Source organism: Channa argus, chromosome 3 (genome assembly GCF_033026475.1).
Source record: "Channa argus isolate prfri chromosome 3, Channa argus male v1.0, whole genome shotgun sequence".
Taxonomy (NCBI): domain Eukaryota; kingdom Metazoa; phylum Chordata; class Actinopteri; order Anabantiformes; family Channidae; genus Channa; species Channa argus.
In genome coordinates this window covers 23,817,536-23,837,994 of record NC_090199.1, presented here as the reverse complement: position 1 = coordinate 23,837,994, position 20,459 = coordinate 23,817,536, and the positions used below count along the sequence as shown (strand labels likewise).

The 20,459-nt window shown below is 38.8% G+C and overlaps 1 protein-coding gene across 9 annotated transcripts in view; it reads right to left on the bottom strand.

Annotated features, from left to right (window-relative positions):
• Positions 1–20,459, bottom strand: part of LOC137123854 (protein Dok-7-like) — a 21,288-nt gene extending 829 nt beyond the window's left edge. Inside the window, exons 1-12 of one of the 9 annotated variants that reach the window (XM_067498154.1) lie at positions 20,245–20,459; positions 20,085–20,130; positions 19,221–19,309; positions 18,468–18,618; positions 15,215–15,415; positions 10,392–10,511; positions 8,312–8,422; positions 6,906–7,798; positions 4,828–4,899; positions 2,115–2,160; positions 1,748–1,900; positions 295–422 (exon numbers count right to left, since the gene is read on the bottom strand). In XM_067498154.1, coding sequence (XP_067354255.1) covers positions 295–422; positions 1,748–1,900; positions 2,115–2,160; positions 4,828–4,899; positions 6,906–7,798; positions 8,312–8,422; positions 10,392–10,511; positions 15,215–15,415; positions 18,468–18,618; positions 19,221–19,309; positions 20,085–20,130; positions 20,245–20,298 — 2,064 coding nt within the window. In that variant the 5' untranslated portion in view covers positions 20,299–20,459. Of the gene's footprint in view, positions 1–294; positions 520–1,747; positions 1,901–2,114; positions 2,161–4,827; positions 4,900–6,905; positions 7,799–8,311; positions 8,423–10,391; positions 10,512–15,214; positions 15,416–18,467; positions 18,619–19,220; positions 19,310–20,084; positions 20,131–20,244 lie in introns of all 9 variants that reach the window. The other 8 variants (XM_067498156.1, XM_067498150.1, XM_067498151.1 and 5 more) reach the window with 8 other exon arrangements.

Below are 20,459 nucleotides of genomic sequence, written 5' to 3'. Positions count from 1 at the left end.
CACATTCCAACTGGCACACTGTGTAAAATGCAGTACAAAGAGCACCATTTTTATTTAATTTTTTTAATTGGCTCATTTTGGATTTAATGCCAATTCCAACAGTTGCCATTCTAGTTTTACATTTGTGCCATGTTTTTTGGAAATGGGGTTGTCTAACAATACAGTAGGCCTGTGAGTGTTAAGAGACGTGGAACGTTGACATAAAGTCATCACCCCAGAGGACAGAATAGGGAGCAGCTGGAGGAACAGGCAAATAGAAATCTAAAATGGCCGTTTAGGGCTTAGTGTTCTTACTGAGTCTGCAGAGCTGCAGATGGTTACCTGTGACAGCACTGTGCACGCTGGAGGCTGGAGCAGAGCTTGGCACCTGCTGGTCCAGTTCTGTATAGAGGAGCTCTCTGTTAGTTTTAGCTGGCAGGGGGCTAAAGGGAACATTGACATAATTAACAGTGCTGTCACTGTGGAGCCTATTGTCCGGGGACACGGATGGAGGAGTTTCATGGCAAGGCTGAAACATACCTGATGAAAAGATCCAAAAGCAGAGCTGTTACCAAAAGATTAGACATATTGTAGTTGTGTCGACCAAAATTATCTTTCAAATACATATTGCAATTTGTGGATGGCAGGCTGTGGACTTTTTAGCACTTCCACCTCACAGCTAAAAGGTCCCCTGTTCGAATCCCTGACCAGCTGTGGCCTTTCTGTGTGGAGTTTGCTTACATGCTTTTGTTCCATGTACTCCAGTTTCCACCCAGAGTCCAAAGACGTGACTCTAAATTGCCCGTAGGTGGTGTTTATGTGAGCTTGAATTATTGTCAGTTTATGTAAGTCTCTCTGTGTTGGCCCTGAAACAGACTGGTAACCTGTCCAAGGTTTACCCGCCTCTCGCCCAGTGACAGTTGGGATAGGCTTCAGCCCCCTGCAACCCTGAACAGGAGCAGCGCTTACAGATAATGGATGGATAGATTTGAAATGTCAAAGAGAGTAAAACAAACTAAAATGTTTTTCATCAACATAACGTACAATTGTTAATTCATTCAACTATTTTTTTTAGTTAATTTATCAAGGGGGATGCAAACTTTTGCACCTATATACTTTTCTAGTATTTTACTATAAGACAAAGAAGAATCCTTATTACCGTCATTGAGAACATACATGTTACAATGAAATTCATTCTCTGCATTTAACCCATCCCCCTGGGGGGAGCAGTCGGCAGCCAGAGGGGGGCGCCCGGGGAGCTAGCACTGAGTGTCTTGATCAGGGACAAACTTGGCAGGTAGGCTGGGATTTGATCCTGCTGCTCTACCCATTGAGCTACCAGGCCACTAACTTCTAAATACACTACATGACCGTTTTTATACTTTAATGAATGAACATTTGTACCTGTTAAATGTGCTTTTTTACCATGTTATGTTCAGGGTTAAGATTGCCTCCCCTTACAATTAAATGGCATATAAGAGGATGGAAATTTAACCCTAAAAGTGAAATATTAATAATAATAATTATAATTATTATTATTATCTGTGTAAAAGGTAGCATTTCCCCTTGAGAAGTTATTACAAATTTAATATTAACTTTTGATGAAAACTTGTTTTACTATTGTTTTCCCCATTTCAAATTAAGGGAATGGAAACGTTTGTAACCTACAATAGAGGCACAGATAATCCAGGACCAGCAGTTCAAGGTGTCATTATTAACAAAAAACATTACCTGCGACAGTTTGTCTTAAATGAAGTAATCCTCTTACCACAGGTTGATGTGGGCCTAGAAAGACTGAGTCCCACAGGCAGAGGTGGAGGAGCAGAAGGTGGCCGAGAATATAACAACCTCTTCAGTGCTGCCAGCGTATTTGCAAGAACCCCATTGTCATCTCGTTCCTCTCTCAAACAAAAAGAAGCGTCTGGAAACAAAACTTCAGCACATTAGTTTCTGACCTTGTGTCAGTCACAAATTTAATTCACCTTATTTACTAACTACACCACTAATAGGAGTAGTGGTATAACTATGTGTAAGGACTCAGGTCAATCTCAAGTGCATTACATAGGTTTAAGTGCAGTTACTCTCTATCGCTGAGTTAGACATACTGAAGCACCATGTTGCATTCACAGATGTACCTTGTGTATTTGCATTTGCCAAGAGGCCTGATGGTGAGTTGGCAACCTGCAAAATAAAATTTAAAAAATATTTTAAATATTTTGCTTTGAAGCACTCTAGAAGTACATATTCACATTTTTCTGTGTTTATTAGTTGTTGAATTTTTGTCAATGAAAGAGCCTAATAGAGTTAGTGGTACAGGGTTACAGTTGAGTGAAATCTTGTGCATATTTTGAAATGGCAAAACAAAATGCTTTCATCAACATCAACGGACATTCAGCAACAAATATTCCTTCATCATCAGAAGTAACAAAATGGTCAAGTTAATAAAAATCACTTCAGTGCAAAAGTTTGCTTCCCCCTAATAAACACTCTAGGTAATTAACTTTAAAATGTCAAATCAGGTGTCTTGAGCTTTAAAAAAAGACTGTCAACACTTGATGCTCAATGAGCCGCACCAGGAGTGTTGAATTGGGCTTATACCATTAAATTGTGACCATAATCCATAAATGAACAAAAGGTGGACACGCCAAGATTCTTACAATCTGTTGGAGTGTTGGCGCAAGATTATTTGGTCTGATGAGACCAAAGTTGTAGTATTTATTCTCCAAAGAGGAGACGACCATTGTGTCAACATTGTGGAGGTTAGCTGATATTTTGGAGGTGTTTGTTCACGAACAGCCTGGTTCTTTTGAAGAGCTTGTGGGAAGCAGTTCTTTTTGAAGTTGTGGCCAAATTTCACTGCCCATGCTACATTCACCCTCTTTACGTGAACAATGAAAACTAGCTGTGTGAAATATTGTCGACTCAGTTCCTTTAAAGCAAGTATGAATTGTAATTGTATTGAAATGCAAGATTCAGTTGCTCTCCAGCAGGGGTCGAGAGCGGCATTAGCGGGAAAAAAAAGCAGTAAACAAGGGGAATAAAACTGGATTTTCTAATTGTTTCACAGCAGCTACATTGTAAAACACAAACTGTCACAAGAAAACGTTTGTGTGAATGAAACGAAAGCACATCTCCACTGTGGTCTCTTCGCCATAATTCCATCTCAAGATTGTTTTGCCAAGACCTTCCCAGTCTCAAGTCTTAAACATCATTAAGAAACTTGTGGATAGATTAGACAGTGGCTGCTCATGGAAGACAAACAAGCAACCTGGTAGGCTTAAACCAAATATGCCATGAAGGATGGGCTAAACTATTACTATTAACCAGATTGGAGGAGGTTATAAAAGCAAATGGAGGACATACAAAGTATAAGACAACATTCTATAAAGGGGCTGTGTGTGCAAACTTTAGCACAGAAATAAAAATCATTGTTTTACAATTACCTTTTTATACACTGCTTAAGCCTTTTTATTACTTCTAATTATAAAGTAACATGTATACTTCATTAATGTGAAAGATTCTGTTAATGGAAAAAATGTGTTGTTTTTTTTTTTACTCAAAAGAGCATGAGAAATAAATTCACGTCCAACATGTTTAAAACTACTTCTCTTCCACCAGCTACAAATGAGCCATGTGTTTTAATCGTCACAAATTACACTCTGTAAGAGGAAAATGTGCTAATTTTTTCAAATAAAAACATTACGATCACCTGATCATAGCAGGTCATAGTGTACTGCAAATACAAACTCAGATGTACAACATAGAACATTTTTCCTACTTGCCAATTTAAAAAAATCATGTGGCCAATACCAAGTACCCAATTACTGCTTCCATAGGATTAAAGAGTTGCAGCCAGATCTGGGCACCTTGCAGTCAACGAGTCGACCATGAACTCCTCTCTATACCGGAGGATTCTAGAGACAAATGTCCGACAGCTAAAGCTTGATTGACATTGGGTCATGCAGGACAATGACCTGAAGCAGACCAGTAAATCTATATCAGAATAGCTGAAAAATAAAATGATTAAGGTTTTTGAATGACATAGCCAAAATCCAAACCTCAACCCAATTGAAATACTGTGGCAGGACCTTAAGAGAGCTGTGCATAAGTGAAAGGCCAGAAACCTGTTGTAAAGTTGAAAATGCTGTAAAGGAGAATGGGCCAAATTCCTTCTAAATGATTTAAGACACTGATAAAGTTTGACAGGAAACGATTACTTCAGGTTATTGCTTCTTAAAGTGGATTGATAAGCTACTGAAGCTATGGTTACCGCATTTTTTGTCTTTCTGGCTTAATTTTCTTTAAAAGATGCCTTCATTTTCAACTTGCTTCTTTTTGTTCTAGTTTGTGTAGTACATGTACATAAATGCCAAATATCTACTTCTAGCTGAAAAATGCCTCCAGATGACAACACTTGGAGGAACCTTCTGTTCACACTGTTGCTCTTACTATGGAGTTTGTAATTATTGTCAACCTGCTTTTCCAGAGCTCCTCCAGATCATATCATCTGAACTCCTAATGATGAAACACTGAAAAACCCAGCTGATGTCATCTGGAGGAGTTTTTTAGCTAGAAGCAGAAGAATATTTTAATATAGGAGAAAATTGGTGAAGTCACCCTTTAAATTAATAATGGCAAACTGAAAAAAGTTATATGTTGTTGTTTGTCTGAGGTTGTATTTGGCTAAGACCTGCTGCAATTTTATGTTTTTACACAAAACAATATTATTAAGGTAGAATAAAACGAGGGGCTACTGCCTATTGCACATGAGCATAGTTTTGTTTTAAACCTTTTTAGTTTTCATAAATCCTGTGTGGCACTGGCTGAAATGGGCGGTTAAAATGTCACCTGTGTCAAGCATCTGTTCCTTGCTGATCGCCACTGCTCTGCTGTAACGTAGTTGTCTAAATCATTGCTGCACTGGGAGGGGAAACAAAGGAATGTGTTAAAGTGAATGTGGAGGTAGAATGATTTGTTTTTCCACTGCAGTGTTAAAGATTATTAATGACTAAACAAAAAACTGGAATTATCAATAACATATAGAGAGAGGAGGAATTTGAAACAGCTGTCGACACAGAGATAAGGAGGAAGAAGGAAAGGGGCAGTGGGAGGAAAGATGGCAATATAGAGCTGAGAAGACAAAGCAAGCATCTTTTGATAGACAGGAGACGGGAGACAAAAAGAAAAAGGGCGGCTGGCTCAGACATGAGAAACCTCTGACGGCGTGTCCCAAATTGCAGTTTCCTCCTGCGCATAGCACATAAAACAGGAGCAGAGCTTCAGAAATATTATGTGTTTACACAGTTTGGATCAGTTTGTAACATAATGCAATTTGTGTGATCAAGCATAGTGACTTTAGCCGACACAGTGTGTGGTTTTGTGCCACAAAACAAATTCTTCAGACCAACAGTTTCATCACTATTCATAAACTTTCTGAAGCCCCTTTTGATCTTTCTCACTCCAGGGTGCACAATATATGCTGTATAATGCGCGTGCACACATGCACACTCAAACATACACACATGTCTACTGTACACAAGCTGTCAGAAGTCACACACTGCTTCCTCTCCTGTTCTGATGATAGTTTGATCACTAAAGGAGGGAAGCACTTGACACAATGTGGTTCTGCCTCAGAGGTTGTAAGGTTTTAGACAGAAATATAAAAGCGAAAACAGCTATAAACATGCTTCTGATTAAAATCTACTCTTGTGTATGTGTTGCTTTCCCTTTTTGGCATTTCCATGGCTCAGCAGGTGGCTCTGTCACTTCACAGTAGGAAGAACCTGTATTCACAATTACACTCCTGTCTGTGTTCTCACCATGTTTTCACGCCCTGTGGGTTTCGGACCACAGAAGTCCAAAGTTACTTGGACCACAGACTAAACTGCCCATATGGATGAGACTGAGGAGATTCCTGCTGTGGTTGCAGGAAGGCAGCCATCACAGTACATCGTAGCAGACCATGAGCTGGTTTGTGGACTTAAATAGTAAGAACACTAAAGGTTTTTTGGTCATTTATGATACCAGTGATTTTAAATTTGAATTAGGAAGATGGATTTATACAGAAGTTATTCATTTTCTGTTTTTCTAGTTTCAAACCCTGCTCCGCATTTTTCAGCTCGACACAAGCCTGTAAGGCACTGACCACAGTAAATCACAAATACAAAGACAGCCACTCAAGTGAGTCATAAGGATAAATAGCAAGTAGCAGTATGTGTGTGAAGAGGCCAAATAAATGCTACTTGAACTGCTGCTGCATCAGTCTCAGAACACCGTAGAATTATATAATACAGTGAGGGCTACAAAGGCCAAGTGCATTAGAAAAGTGGCTGCTTAACAAGAATGACTATAAAATGTAACCAGTGGCCTCAGAAAAATGGGAAATCTATATCTCTGATTGTATTAACAAAAATAATCAAAACTGCAAACCTCATCATCAAGCTAATTATTTGCAGGGCTTTTGTTTTTGAAGGAATTCTTGAACATTTGTTCACACTCTGCACAGTATATAAAGACATTATTTTAAATTCCTGATTGCTTTTGATACTCATGTATCCCCTGTTTTTATGGTGATTTCATTTACTTTGTACGTGAAATCACGATTGCGGAAGGCATTTGCCATTTGCTGCATGAAACAGTTGTTCTATTTGATGTTAATATAAACTTTGTACGTCCCCTTTTGTCAAACATTTTCTACATTGTTGATCTAATTGTAGAAAGTATCAAAACGAATAATAGTAAAACGACACCTGCCAAGATGGTAAACTCAGTGATATCAAGACTTCTTACCCTGTATCATCCCCCAGTATTTTTCCTCAAAGCCACAGTTCTACCTACATGTTTAGCTTATTAACAAAATCAATTTGAAATTTTTGATAGTAATATATGAAAGTGTTACTAACTAAAGTGTGGGAGACTGCCACTACCTGTGCTTCTCCACAAAGCAGGTCCTCATGTACCATTAGAGGTTTGGGCGTGGACCTCTCCTGACCGTCCACATAGGGCACCCTCTCACTGCCCCAGGGTGAGTGCTGCATTGTAGCTTGATGTTGAACTCTCAGTCCTGTGGGGCTGCTGCTTAGACATTGTACCTGACTATGTCCTTCTTCTAAACTGAAACTGCTGTTCCTGCCCATCTCAGATGGGTCTCCAAGGGCTGAGTTATCCCTCAGGGACAGTGTCTGAAGCAGACTCCTGGGCGTGTCGTACCACACTCTAGGCAGGTGAGGTATCTGGTACTCATCACTGTGCCCTCGACATGCACAAGAGCTACTGGTGGCATGAGTACAAAAAGAAGAGGTACCAGAACTTTGATCTGAATTAAGTATGGACTGAGAAGAAGTAGGAGAAGTTGGAGGAGGAGGAGAGGGAGGCAGAGCAGAAGGAGGTGAAGAAGGAGGAGCAGGTATGCTAGCCACAGAGCCAAACTCCTCCCCTCCTCCCTGGCTGGCTGTGTCCAGACTTCCTGTACACGAGGAGATGCTCCCTGAGTAAGATGACTGGCTTCCTGTTGCTATCCCAATCCCACTGTCTAAAGAGCTCTGCCGGCCACTGTCATGGAGACCACGCAGATGGAGCTGGGCAGAGGATGGATGGGTCGCCGAGCCTCCCACCACAGTACCGTAAAGCCGGTCATCTGAACTGGTCAACACCTTCAGTGTAGAGGAGCTTGATGCTGTCTCGCTGGAGAGATGCGGTCTCGCTAATGGTTCCAGCCAAAAAGGAAGCCTGGCTCCATAGCTTGCATCCGATTGGCTGGAGGAAGAGCTGGAAATGCTGTGGTCGTCCCCGGCAACTGATGTGCTGCAGCTATAAGAAGCTGAAGAAAATAAGAAAGTTAGTACAAACTAATGAATAGATTTATTAAACAATCTGCATGGAGACACACAAGCATTGCCTGAAATGTAAAGCTGGTGTTTGAAATTAATGACTAATATATAAATCATGCCTTTAATTTGCTTCTGGTTACAAAATGTTATGACCCTGGGAAATCAATTTCAAATTAAATGCTCTCATCTGCTACAGTTAAAGTTAACTCCAGGTATTGCTATGCACAAAGGGCAAAACTTAAGAAACTCTCTCTGAGCTTTTGAGTTAGAGTTAATCACCAAAAATGAATCATGGGACCTCTGACTATACGACAAGATGTTTCCCAGAATGGCCTTATACATACAGACCAGTGATTAACCAGAGTTTCATTTTTAGAAAATATCAAACTTTCAAGACAAAGTGCAGCAACATGATGAAACATTCTTGTGACACAGCAGAGTGCTCATGACTTACATACTGGGTGTACTGTATAAACTGAGAGGAAGTTTGTAGAAGAATATACCTGTGCTGCTCGCTAGGCTGCAGTGAGACAACATGCTGAGTCTTTTTTCCAGCTCTGATGCCTCCCGGCTGATTCGTTCCTCTGCTGAAGCTGGATCAGCACTGGGGTCTGCTGTTTAAACATACAACACAAAGAACTTACAGAGATGTGCAGGCAGATAAAGAGCACATTGTATTGGCTGGAAGCTTTAGATCATGTTCATACTGAAAGCATAACCCCAGTCTCACTTCTCCTGCACTCTGGAGCAGCTTTTCTTGAACTGTTGCCTTAAACTATGCCTAATCACAAAGTGTTATTGTTGAGTTTTACAAAGAGATCCTTGGTTTTTGTCCTGAGCGTGAAACAGTGTGATTTGTTTCAGTTGGACAGCAAATGGTCTGAATACTTCTGTAAAGCCTTTCATTTTTAATTAATTTAAATAATTTTTATTATTATTTTATTATTGGCACAACATGTTTCTGATTTGCACTTTTTTCTATAAAAAAAAAAGTGCAAAAAAAAAAAGCAACTATAATGTAACACTAAAACTCAACCCATAATGACTCTTAATTCTTCATTGATTGTAAATTTAACATCTCACAGAGGAGGTTATCAGTGCTTTGACTGTTGTCAAGCATCAATTTAGTGTAAAAACCTGCCAATTACACACTTAGTGCCCGTATATATACATACGCGATCTGTGTACCAGTACGTGCGTGTTGCAGTGGATCAGGGTGTTTGTGTGCATGGGTGTCAGCAACCTAACCCCTGGATCCCTGCCTCTGGACTGCAGCAGCTAGTGTTAACGTGCAGATGCCAAGTTTCTTCACTACACTATGTGAGGAGTCAAGTTAACATTTGCAACATTGCTACTCTTTGCTAATTATAACTTTACAGCATTTAATGTCGTGGAGTTACAGTGGGCCCCAGAGCAGACTGACAAATAAATGCTGCAAGCTAAAGCTGAAGTTTCACTTCAATCCTCAAACTGACGTTATTTTGTTTGAGTCAGTCCAACTGATTCTGACTCAACTACCCTAACCCAAGCATCTACATCACCTTTGTTTGTCTTCTTCCTGTATATAGTTTCGTATTAAGGCTGACTTTGCAACATGGACTAGATACATGTATATGTATTTGGGAATATGTATGTAGCCTGCCACTCATTCAACGCAACTTAGTCTGACCAGCTGTCACAACAAAATCAAAAGTAACTAGTAGGTACCATTCTCTAATAATCTAAACATTTGAAATGTAGCTTTATACTAAATGTAGGAGAAGAAAAGCTAAATGCCTAAAGATTATTTGTGTGTGTGTGTGTTTGTACATACAGACAAAATGGTCCTTTTATGTGCTAATATTTTTCACATGGAAGGAAATGTCTGTCAACATGTTTAGATCTACTCAGTCAATGCATTGTGCTCAGTATCACTGAATATAACCAGATATTCCAATAAACAGATCAACAGAAAACTCCAAAAGTCTTTAAATGTGTGGAGATTTTGGAGTGGTATAAAGCTGCTTATCCATGTACATGCAATATGCATTTCTGACAAAGGTTTCTGACTGATGAACCGAGATAGGCAAAATGTGCCAATAAAGAAGAAGAAAAAAACTAAGAAAACCGCACTCTAGTAAACACAAGCGTTAGCAATACAGGATTTACTTTTTACAGACCCTGAGAGTTTATTTCAGAGGAAATGTAGAGCTTTTAGTTCCTGAGTTTTGCAAAGCTATTTCCTTTCCACCTTACAACCTTATGTCTCTACATTTGTAAGATCACGAAAGCCTGTGCAATTAGCACTACGTTATGATAGCAGCCAAGTCAAACCCAAAGCCATGACCTCTTAAAGCTTGTGGTGACTTGGGCTTTTGCATGTGGTATTTCTGAAGAAATGTTGACATGCACAAGACTAAAGAGGTAGTAAATATTTATTGTGGAAGTCAGAATTACATACAAATGTGACACATTATTTCATTTCAGAAAAGCTGGTCTCTTTTGCGAATATATAAGTGTGTGTGTGTGTGTGTGTGTGTGTGTGGAGAGACAGAGATTCTGTTCACCATTTGCGTGTGTTTATGCCATTATATATGTGTTCACCTGGCAGGGAAGGTCGCAGACCATGCAGGGCCCTGCTGGGAGTGATGCCCCTGACAATGCAGTCAAATAGGAAACTGATTTGCTCTCCTTCTGAACAGGACAAAAAGAAAACACCGGCCCCTGGAAGACAGGTGAGGAGAAATAAATACAGTGTGAGTGTGTGTGTGTGTGTGTGTATATAAAAAACATATATAAACATTACATAGTATAGAGAAATTGAGAAAAGCCTAAAACAGCATTTATGTATAATATTATGAATAGTAAGATAAGTTAACAGTATGGCAGGGGTAAAAGGCTAAAAGTATGGACAAGGCTTTTCTTTGAGCCAGCAACAACCTCTTCCTTTAAACGTTACATAAAACCTCCATCAATTTAACCTCCAGTCTCTGAAACCCACACAGAAGTCTGAGAAAACACAAGAAAACAAGCAAGCAAAATAAAATAATAAATCTCTCGTGATGGAGACATTGAAAATGAAGTTATGAAGTCAAACAAGCCTTACTAAGGGGTCAAAAACCCATCATTGTTCTTATGGGACTGAGTCTGCTGCTAATAAAAGAGCAAAGCAGCTGTAAAAGTAGAGCAGAAAATTGTTAAAATATTTCTTGGAATCATAAAAAAATGAGTCAGTACTGAGTTGGCAAGGTAAGAAAACTGTCTTTAATTTAGGAACTTAAAATGTTATTAATACAGTTGGTGGAAAACTTTGCACCCCTTTATGTTAAAACGGCTAACAGAGTAAAAAAACAAATTATTTTCGTCAACATAATATTTTATGTAAATCAACCTAGTACAAATGTTCATTCATCAGAAATTGTATTATATATACTAGTACTAGTATTTCAGGATTAGAGTTAAGTTTTCTTACCCATACACTGAAATAGAAGGGGATGCAAACCAATCCTAACCCTAATATAATAATAACATTCAGCTAGTAAAAATAATCTTTTATCATCAGAAGTAACAAAAATGGTCAGAGTATGCACGAGTCAAAACATCTGTATCAGCCTCGAAAAATTAAAAATGAACTTTAATTACTTTCTGATGAATGAACATTGGTACTACCTAATTGTGCATTAAATATTATCTTGATTTAACAAAAGCATTTTCATTTCAAAAAAAGGGGATGCAAACTTTAGCACCCAATATACCATTATAATATAGTATTATATGTGTAATAATAGTATGAATGCACTATTTACAGTTTTAGTCACCATTTATAGGCATTTACTTTGAACAAAGTACAAAATATTTGATACAAAAAAAATCAAAGCAACAAAAAACTTCTTTATTCATACAACTTATATAAAATTATCGAAAAACGTCTGAGAAAACTAAAACACAGAATTTCATTTGGTCCTCTGTGTCTAAGCTAAAAGAGATCCAGGACAAAATAATATGAAACTGATGCAATGCGAAAATCAGAATCCACCTGTATTTGAATGAATATGTAGCCTGATTTCTAGAACATAAAGGAAAATAAAAATATTTAAACTGTCTGGTAGAATATGAATGAAAGTTCAAATTTTAGTTAGCCAACATCTTTTTATGCAGTACACAGAAGTCAGTGCTGTAAAGCTTTCAACTCTACTTTGTATCTGCTGTGGAAAAAACTCTTCACCTGAGGCCTTGAGCTTTGTCTATTCAAACAATTTTAGAACATTTTTAGCTTTTATGGGGCACTGCTGTCATAACCTTATTAGATAAAAGAAATTTATTCTAGCACTAGATAGAATATCATTATTTTTGGGGATTAATAAGCTGTATGTATGTATTATATTTTTTATTACTTTTCATTAAATTCGTAATTTTTGCTTTTGTATTTGTTATGAACACCAAGCAAACTTGTTGGACATGGTATGCTATATTGGACGATGCTATATTCTCTTGAAGAAATTTCACCCCTCATCCAAGAAACTTTTACACTTTTAATGACAGGTGGAGATGTTGTAACCCCTGTGGGTCATAAACACTTTTTAATGACACTTGAATGTCTGTGACATTGTACTTTACTCTGTACTTCAACACCCACTGATCCACAAGACTGAAAATCTAGATGAATGAAATGTTTTGCAATACGATAGAAAAACACGCCCATGAAAAGGGTTAGTGTATAGGGTGGGCACGGACACATGCAGATCTGATTAGGCAGAGAATATCTGCCCAGGCAAGACAGTAACATCATTATAATGCTGAATGGAAGCTGCCGTTCTGATATCAGTCTTCATGGATTCACACTGCTGCACAGTGTGTGAATGTAATAACACAACCAAAGGTCCATCGGACATCCATGATGACCCCAGCTTAACTGATACCCACCTAACAAAAAGCTTTGCACAGTAAGACAGTATGCTAAAGGAATTTGATACCTGTCAAGAAGTGTGTGAGTCTGTGTGTGTCCACGGCAGTGAAAAGGCTCGGGATGTCACCCAGGAATCAAATTGTTCGCGGCACAGCAGACTTTCAAAGTGCAGCTGGAGCATAAAGCACTGGAACATTCAAGGGTAAAATATTTTTATACTGCAGCATTGCATGAACGTGAGACCTGCCTACTGATTTAATTGAGCAAAAAGGCCTCAAAGGAAATTTGGGGACTCAGTGAGTGATAATCACTTTTTTAAGAAATGAGTCTATTGCTCAAAAACGGAAAAAACAAAACAAAACTCTCAACTGTTACAATTACTTTGCACCATTTACATATCTTTGCCCTGATCGATGACTGTTAAGCCCCTTTCAGACATGTACTGGAATTCAGACATTATCCAGACTTTCTCTGGGGTGGGTGTAAGTGTGAAGTCTGTTGCCCCTGACATTACCCAGACTACCCAGCCAGCTCCCCATCTCCACTCGAACTCATTTGGGAAATTCTCCCATGACTGAGTGGGCATGTTGAGGACTTCCATTTCCTGCAACTCCCGCAAAACCGGCCAAATACAAACACCCGAAGGTAAAGAACTCATTCATTCAACCCAACAATGTCGAACTGGAAGGAATAAATAAATAACAAAACAATTATTGACTGCAGCTCTAAAAATGCAGTAATATAGCGTCCATCATCATTTTGTACTGCTTTTGTTTAGCCAAATAAAGGTGATAATAATACAACTGTAACAATTGTGGATATTCAGCCATTTTATCTTGTAAATGTGAAAATAATACCATTAATAATGGCTGCACGTAATTGAGGCGTCACCCAAATAGAAAGGAGTCATTGCTACATTTATTATTTACACTTGTGCATATGGACATTCTCACTGAACAAAAGTACATTTATATAGAGACTAACATATACCAACATAAAGCAGTAGTTTAGTTGATGGTTCATGTAACTACCAAGAGCAGCATAAAGGACTGGTTGTGAGCGCTTTCCTAACCATAATTGAAAAAAGAAAATGAAGGAAAAAAATGACAACTTGTATGTATTTCTCTGCTTATGTGTAATGAAGCTGCTTGATGAGAGCAACTACATTCATGTCACCTTCATATTCATTCGAGCATGTTGTGGGGGTCTTTACTATCCCCCCAGTGGCTACTGGGTAATATGTAGATGAGGTGCAGAGGAAGAGGATGTGATTGGTTGAATATCCACTACAGGGATAGTTTAGTATTTATAGATGTGAATCATCAGAACACTGAAACAAGAGACCCTGGGCCTCATAGTTATTCCTGTAGGAGACATAAGTCCACTTGCCACACACACACACGCACACATTCACTCAGATGACCAGGAGTTGCAAAAATGTTTACAGGAACCTACAAACTTTTTTTCTAGCACTGTCAAACTTCCAAAACACAATGACACTGAGGGAAAAGTACATTTCCAATCTTGTGAATAAAACCCACAACACAACAGCCGTAGACAAGTGTCCCTAAAATGAACAGTTAGCCCGTCCTCGTGCTGTCCTTGTGTCTCACTCACAGACACACACATCCCCACCCAAAGACATAAAACTGCTCAACATTCTTCACATTCATGCCCACATCAACTGGGCATTCAAAGGATGCCTAAAGTCTGGCAACAACACACACACTCACTTTATTTGGTTGCCCGTGGGTCCATACATATAAAGTCATTTCTTACAAGGTTAAAGTTACTGTATAAACCTGCAATAAATCATATGTTTGTATTTGACTGTTTATGTTAAATGACAGCACTTGAGAGAAAGGCAAAGGAGCGTTTACTGTATTTATCTGCAATATGCTGAATACTGGAATTTAGATGACAGTACTGAAGATATTGGTCTTCTGAGATTCAACCTCAGTTGTTATTAAACTTAACATACTGTAAGTCTCTAATGATTGAGGGTAATTGCCCTTCATTTTATGATGCCTCTGTTGTGTCAATCAACATGTATCATGTACTTCAGTTCATATTTGGGGCAGGTGTCATGTAATTAGACATACTCAATGCACATGACAAGAGCTAAATAAATATTTTGCCAAACTTGAACATCAAATTTAGCATCTCATATCATCTCTGGATAATGCAAAAAAAACCAAATTCCGAAACCAGTTAGCATTTTTGCACTTTTTTGAATAAGTTTTTGGTTATATAAGTCTGTACTCTAGTTAACACAACATCAACAGATATTTTTCCATTTAACTTTCAGTCATAACATTCACCTGTAAATAACCCACTTTGCTTTTGTTTCAGTTTAGTGGCTAAATAAGACAACAGAAGGCGTCGGGACCCATCAATGTTATCATGCCAAACACAGAGATTCATTCACTATCCACCTTTACATGTCCAGGGATGTGAGGGGCTGTACATTGTGTCTAAAGTCACACAGATAATAAAGAGTCTCAGGATTCCAGTTACTTACAGTATCCACAGCGAGTTCCCCCTTCAAAAACGAAGCCATTTGTCACAGCACCATAACGACGTAATGCTGACAGCTTCCAGTGGCCGATGATAATAGGAGGGAGACCTCTGGTGAGAACCAATAGGTTGTTGCAGAGATGCAAAGAGGCAGGGCCACATTCTAGTTTGGTGCCTGGTTCAATATTGACACTGAACCTGTGGACTAAATGATAGAAAAGAAGAAGGACACAGGAATGACAAAGTATTCATGACTTGAAGACAAAAAATATTATTAGCCACATTTATCACACAACAACTATCGAGAATGTAAAAACAAACCAGAATACATATGTAACTTATGGCTATAGTAATGACAATTAAGCATTTCTTTAAGCTTTACTGGGTGCTAATTTGGGGCAGATGGCTATTATTCAGTGATAAGGTCTGCACCTCCCTCATAAAGCCATATAGCTGCTGTACAGTGCATCATTTCGATACACTACAGTAGTAAAGCCACAAAATGGTAATATGGATCATTTGTAATGCACCTGCAATTGAACATGTTCAACAATTAGTGAAAGAACAGTTACAAGACATGCACTAAAAATTAAGAGCATATACAGAAAGCAAATGTTTTAAATCTTAACTTTAGCCTGTAAACACACTGAAGTGCTCTGCCTGAAGATCTCTAAGTGCAATTTGGCTTGGAGGCAGTAAAACAGTCAAAGATGTAGCTGAAAGCTACATCATGTCATTGTTGTGTTTTGCTGAGCTCCTTCAAATGTTACAGCTCAGCAAGCATTTTACGTACTCTAAAGAAATTGTATAAAACAAAAGGGTTACCTTTGAGGTGTATGTGCTGAAATCGTTACAGTAATTTATGCAACCACAGGAAAATAGAGATGAAAGGTTTTTAACATTTGTGCAAAGAAGCTTTACAACAGCACTGTAGACAAACTACAGGCACGAAACAAACTTCCCATGGGTAAGGAAACCTGTAGTGATATACAAGAGGAAACAAGGTTTTAACAGGTCAGCTCAAAGTACGGTGGTAGTGGCTCAAGGCAGTGGTGAATAGGTCAGAAAGTATTCTCAGCTGCAGAAAGAAAAATTCCTCGACAACTTCAATCAAAGCATTGATTTTACATCAACAGTCAGAAAGGCTGTCATTAAGTTGGAAGATTAAAATCTAAAAGGCACTGATCAAAGCTCCCGAGAAAACTTACTCTGGGGTGAGGGGGGCTGAGGGGTGGGGGTGGGTGGAAGGGATGATAAACTTGTGTGACATTCACATAGTGATGGGAGGATAACAGAATGCTCGTAGATAATATGATTAAGAGCCGTGGAAATATTCTGCAGGTGATAATTTGGGAAAAGGAGGAACGTCAATTCACCTGTCTGGCTGTGAAGTGCAGTTATTTAAATATGGCATTAAAATTCATGATGGTAGAGAGAACATTCCTCAATAGAAGTAGTTAAAAAGTTTAGAGAGGGTAAAAAGTTATTTGTGATAGGTCCAAGTTTTAATTTGTGAGTGAACAATTACGAACTTAAAATTCAGACTTTTTCCCCACTGGATAAGAACGTGTGGGTTTAAAACATCTTTGAGCTGTTTGGCTAGAAGTGTAAAAAGACCATTTGAAAAGGTTCATATGATAGATTATGGTAATTCCTGTAGAGCTGACACAGGGTCTGCAAAAATCTGAAGAACTTTCAAAGTACTACGGCTGGGAGCAACAACAGAACACTACAGTAAAAATGGCCTGTGGTTTGCATTATTTTAAGTATTGACAACTTGTATGAGGGCTACTAACTTAATATTTCATACATATAAAATTGGGTTCAGTATTTCTTACAGCTAACCTCATATACCTTTCTCATTTAACTTTTATCCATCCAATGAAAAGAAGGCTTTGATTTTACAGATAGAGAAGGACCAGATTTAAGCATAAAATCTCAATATAATTAAGTTCTTAGCCTTTACAAATGAAAGTGGACTGAGGACCGAAGACATGTTCTGGCAAACAGTCATATCCATACGTATTTGAACAATGAAGCAATTGTCATCATTTTGAGTCTATATGAAACACTAAACGTGTGTATGAAGAAACTGTATGGTTTTATTAGAAGGTTTTGTTACCAACACTATATGAACTGTGCAGGAATTAAAATTATTTTAATACACTATCTTTGACCACCCAATGTAAGTCTCTAAAAAGTAAAACAATTTAAACTTAAATCTTAAGTATTAATGCATTGTTGAAAAACCTACTGAGTCAATGGCCTCATTTCTTCTCTGACACAGACATCACAAGAAGGCTTTTTCTTCCTTGTCTTGGTGGCATTTTGCGTTCAGCGTCGCCTAAACTATAACCAGCTGAATTCAATACATATTCCAAAAAATAAAATAAAATATCTTTGGTGGCTGTTGAAATATGCTTTAGGACATTGGCCATCTTTACGTAAAGCACTGCCCCGTGAGTTTTAAAAGATTTGGCTGAATTTAAGCAGTAGTAGTCAAATAGTCCTAAATCCATCGTGCTGCTTTTATTAGCAGTCACATCAACTATGAATATAAGTGAAATTATGGCAGTCACACATCTCCACGCCAAAACCCTATGTCCATTATGCGCCAGAGTATTTACGTCCATCTTTTAAATAAGGCCACTATGCTGGTCTGCGCCTGGTTTAGATCTATAGATCCAGATCCATTTTTAAAAAAACTAAAAAAGTTGAATAAAGGAGGTTGTAAAGGTTGTTTCTTCTGTCGTTCATTACAGTTGTTTTACATGGTCTTCCAGGCATTTTGGTCTTCCAAAGCTCATCATTGTGTTCTTTGGATTTAGATTTGCACCTAAAAGCTGACACTTTATGTTTTTTCTACTTCTATTGATAACAAGAACATTTTCAAACAGTTTGGATTTTTAAAAAGCCAATTGTCCACTTGCTTTTGAGTCTCTAAATTTGCAGGTCAATATAGAAAATAAGAGTTATCGTTTGTTGATTGATTCAATGTTTCCAGACTCCTCCTCTGTATTACACATTGGCTTAGAACAGATCAAATGCACAATCCACACATCCTGTTAACAACTATACCTGCTTATAGTTTTACATAGAATACACCAGATTGGGCCTGGTCAGAATTCAAAAGGTCTAATCCAGGCCACCTTAAATAAAGACACAAGCATTGTAGCAGATGGGCGAGCGTTTTTCCCTCAGCATAGTAATCCTTTACAAATCACACTCTTGACAAACTGACAAGCCAAACCACTGACCTTCCCCCAGACTGTAGCAAACACGGGCATCCCACGCCAGCAGGGCGTCTCGGCTGCTGAAGCCCAGGACCAGCGTGTGTGCCAGGCAGAGTATAGACAGAGTGTAAGAAACCCCGTCATAACCAGGTCCTGGCTCCACACCACATATACCCTAAAGCAGCAGAGTAAATAAATAATAGAGCTTGATCACGAACATTCTCATTTATACTGTATTTTTTTTTTTATTTATTATCTTTCAAAGAACTTACTCTATCAGGTTGAGTGGCCCAAATAAACTCTGATGTCAGCTAGGGATACTTTTTCAGCTATCGAAAGTGACAAACTGAAACTCAAGCCCAAAGCCCCAAACTCTCTCAAATATCAGAGCGTGAGCTCCTTGTCCAGAGAAAGCTCGACTCATGAATTTTACAATAGATCTTCTGACTTCCTGGTTCTGTTTGATTACAAGGGTCAGGTTTTGTTTACAGACATTACGTCAGATTATATTTGGACAAATGTTCTAAAAGATGTTACAGACATTAATTACAACGAACCCTTTTCCTGTTTGGTCAATGTTGCTTTTGATACAGTGCATTTGTTAAACAAATGCTCCAGCTTTCAGACGTTTGATTGTTTCACTTACATATCAATGTGTTCATAGCAAGTACTCGTTCATATTGTTACTGTACATTTTTCTCTTTTTGACACTAGGGCTCTGAACAAAACTATCACTGCAGCCAGATGTTGGTCTGCTGCAGAGCCGAACATACGTACCTCCAGTGTTACACTAAGTCTCTCCTTTTGGCTGCTGCTCTTCTCCTTCCCTTTCTTCTTATCCTTATACACCAGCAGAGACAGACAGTCTAAAGCAGACACACAAGGAGTAATGAGCTTTGAAAGCTGACAGGCTTAAAAGTCAATTTTGTGATTAATAAAGGGATGCGAAAGAACAACACTGTCAGTTTTTTTGTAGGCCTGCTGTGTTTGTGGCACAGCTGTCATAACAAACCCTAAAAAAAATGAACTGATCTACTGTCGCAGCTGATGATGAAAGTTGAGCTACAAATACACACGTGTGGACACACAGTATGGAGTTGCCTGTTCCCAGCAGGTTTACCAGTTTCTCAAAGGACAGGGCCAACATACAGTAGTCACATCTTTATACGTGCTGAGAAGTTCAGTGTCACCATGTCAAGTACAATTAAGTTGTTTTTTTTTTACCTGCCAGACTTTCAAAGTGGAAACTCTATCAGACCATGACAACGTCGCAGTGCATGTTTTGAGTTGGAAGGCGTTCAAGTAATTAACCTTACATCCAGCTGGCACATCGCCTCGGGATTTAATATCCAGCGTTAATTTGAAGGGGATATGTTGCCTCCATGCTTTGTCCGCACAAATTAAAAAGGTGATATTGCTCATTTAAATTAAACGAATCGATCAACTCGGCGAATGTGTTGCGTAACGTTACCCCGCGTCGACGTGATGGCAAAGACACCACGTGACAAGTTGTGATTCGCTCATTGCCGAAAAGCTCGTGCGTAAGTTAGTGCTGAATACTTTCGATAATTGGCCTGATCTGTGGGCCACTGTGACATATTAGAAGCCGATCACAAATACAGAAGCTCTTTGCCAACATACCTGCGACCGGGGAGGGCTTCCGAAGCACGACCCACCGACTCTTCCACTGTGAAAAAGTTTGTAAAGACAAAACAGGTCAAAAAGTAAATTCCTGTAGTTGTCCTGAAAGATTGGAACGATATTTTTAAGCTTGTAGTAAGAATAAAATGGTGGAATTAACCTTTTTCCCATCTCTAAACTTGACTTGTCCCTCTGCGACAACTGTATCTGTCATCTTCTGTCATGGTTCCGAGCAACTGTCTCTGTGTGTATGTGTGTGTGTCGTGTGACGCCCCCCCCACCCACTCCACAGACAGAAAGAGAGAGAGGGTCACTTTTCAAAATAGCTTTTACAGCCCAGGCCCCAGTCTGGAGACTGCACTCTTTCTCCCCGAC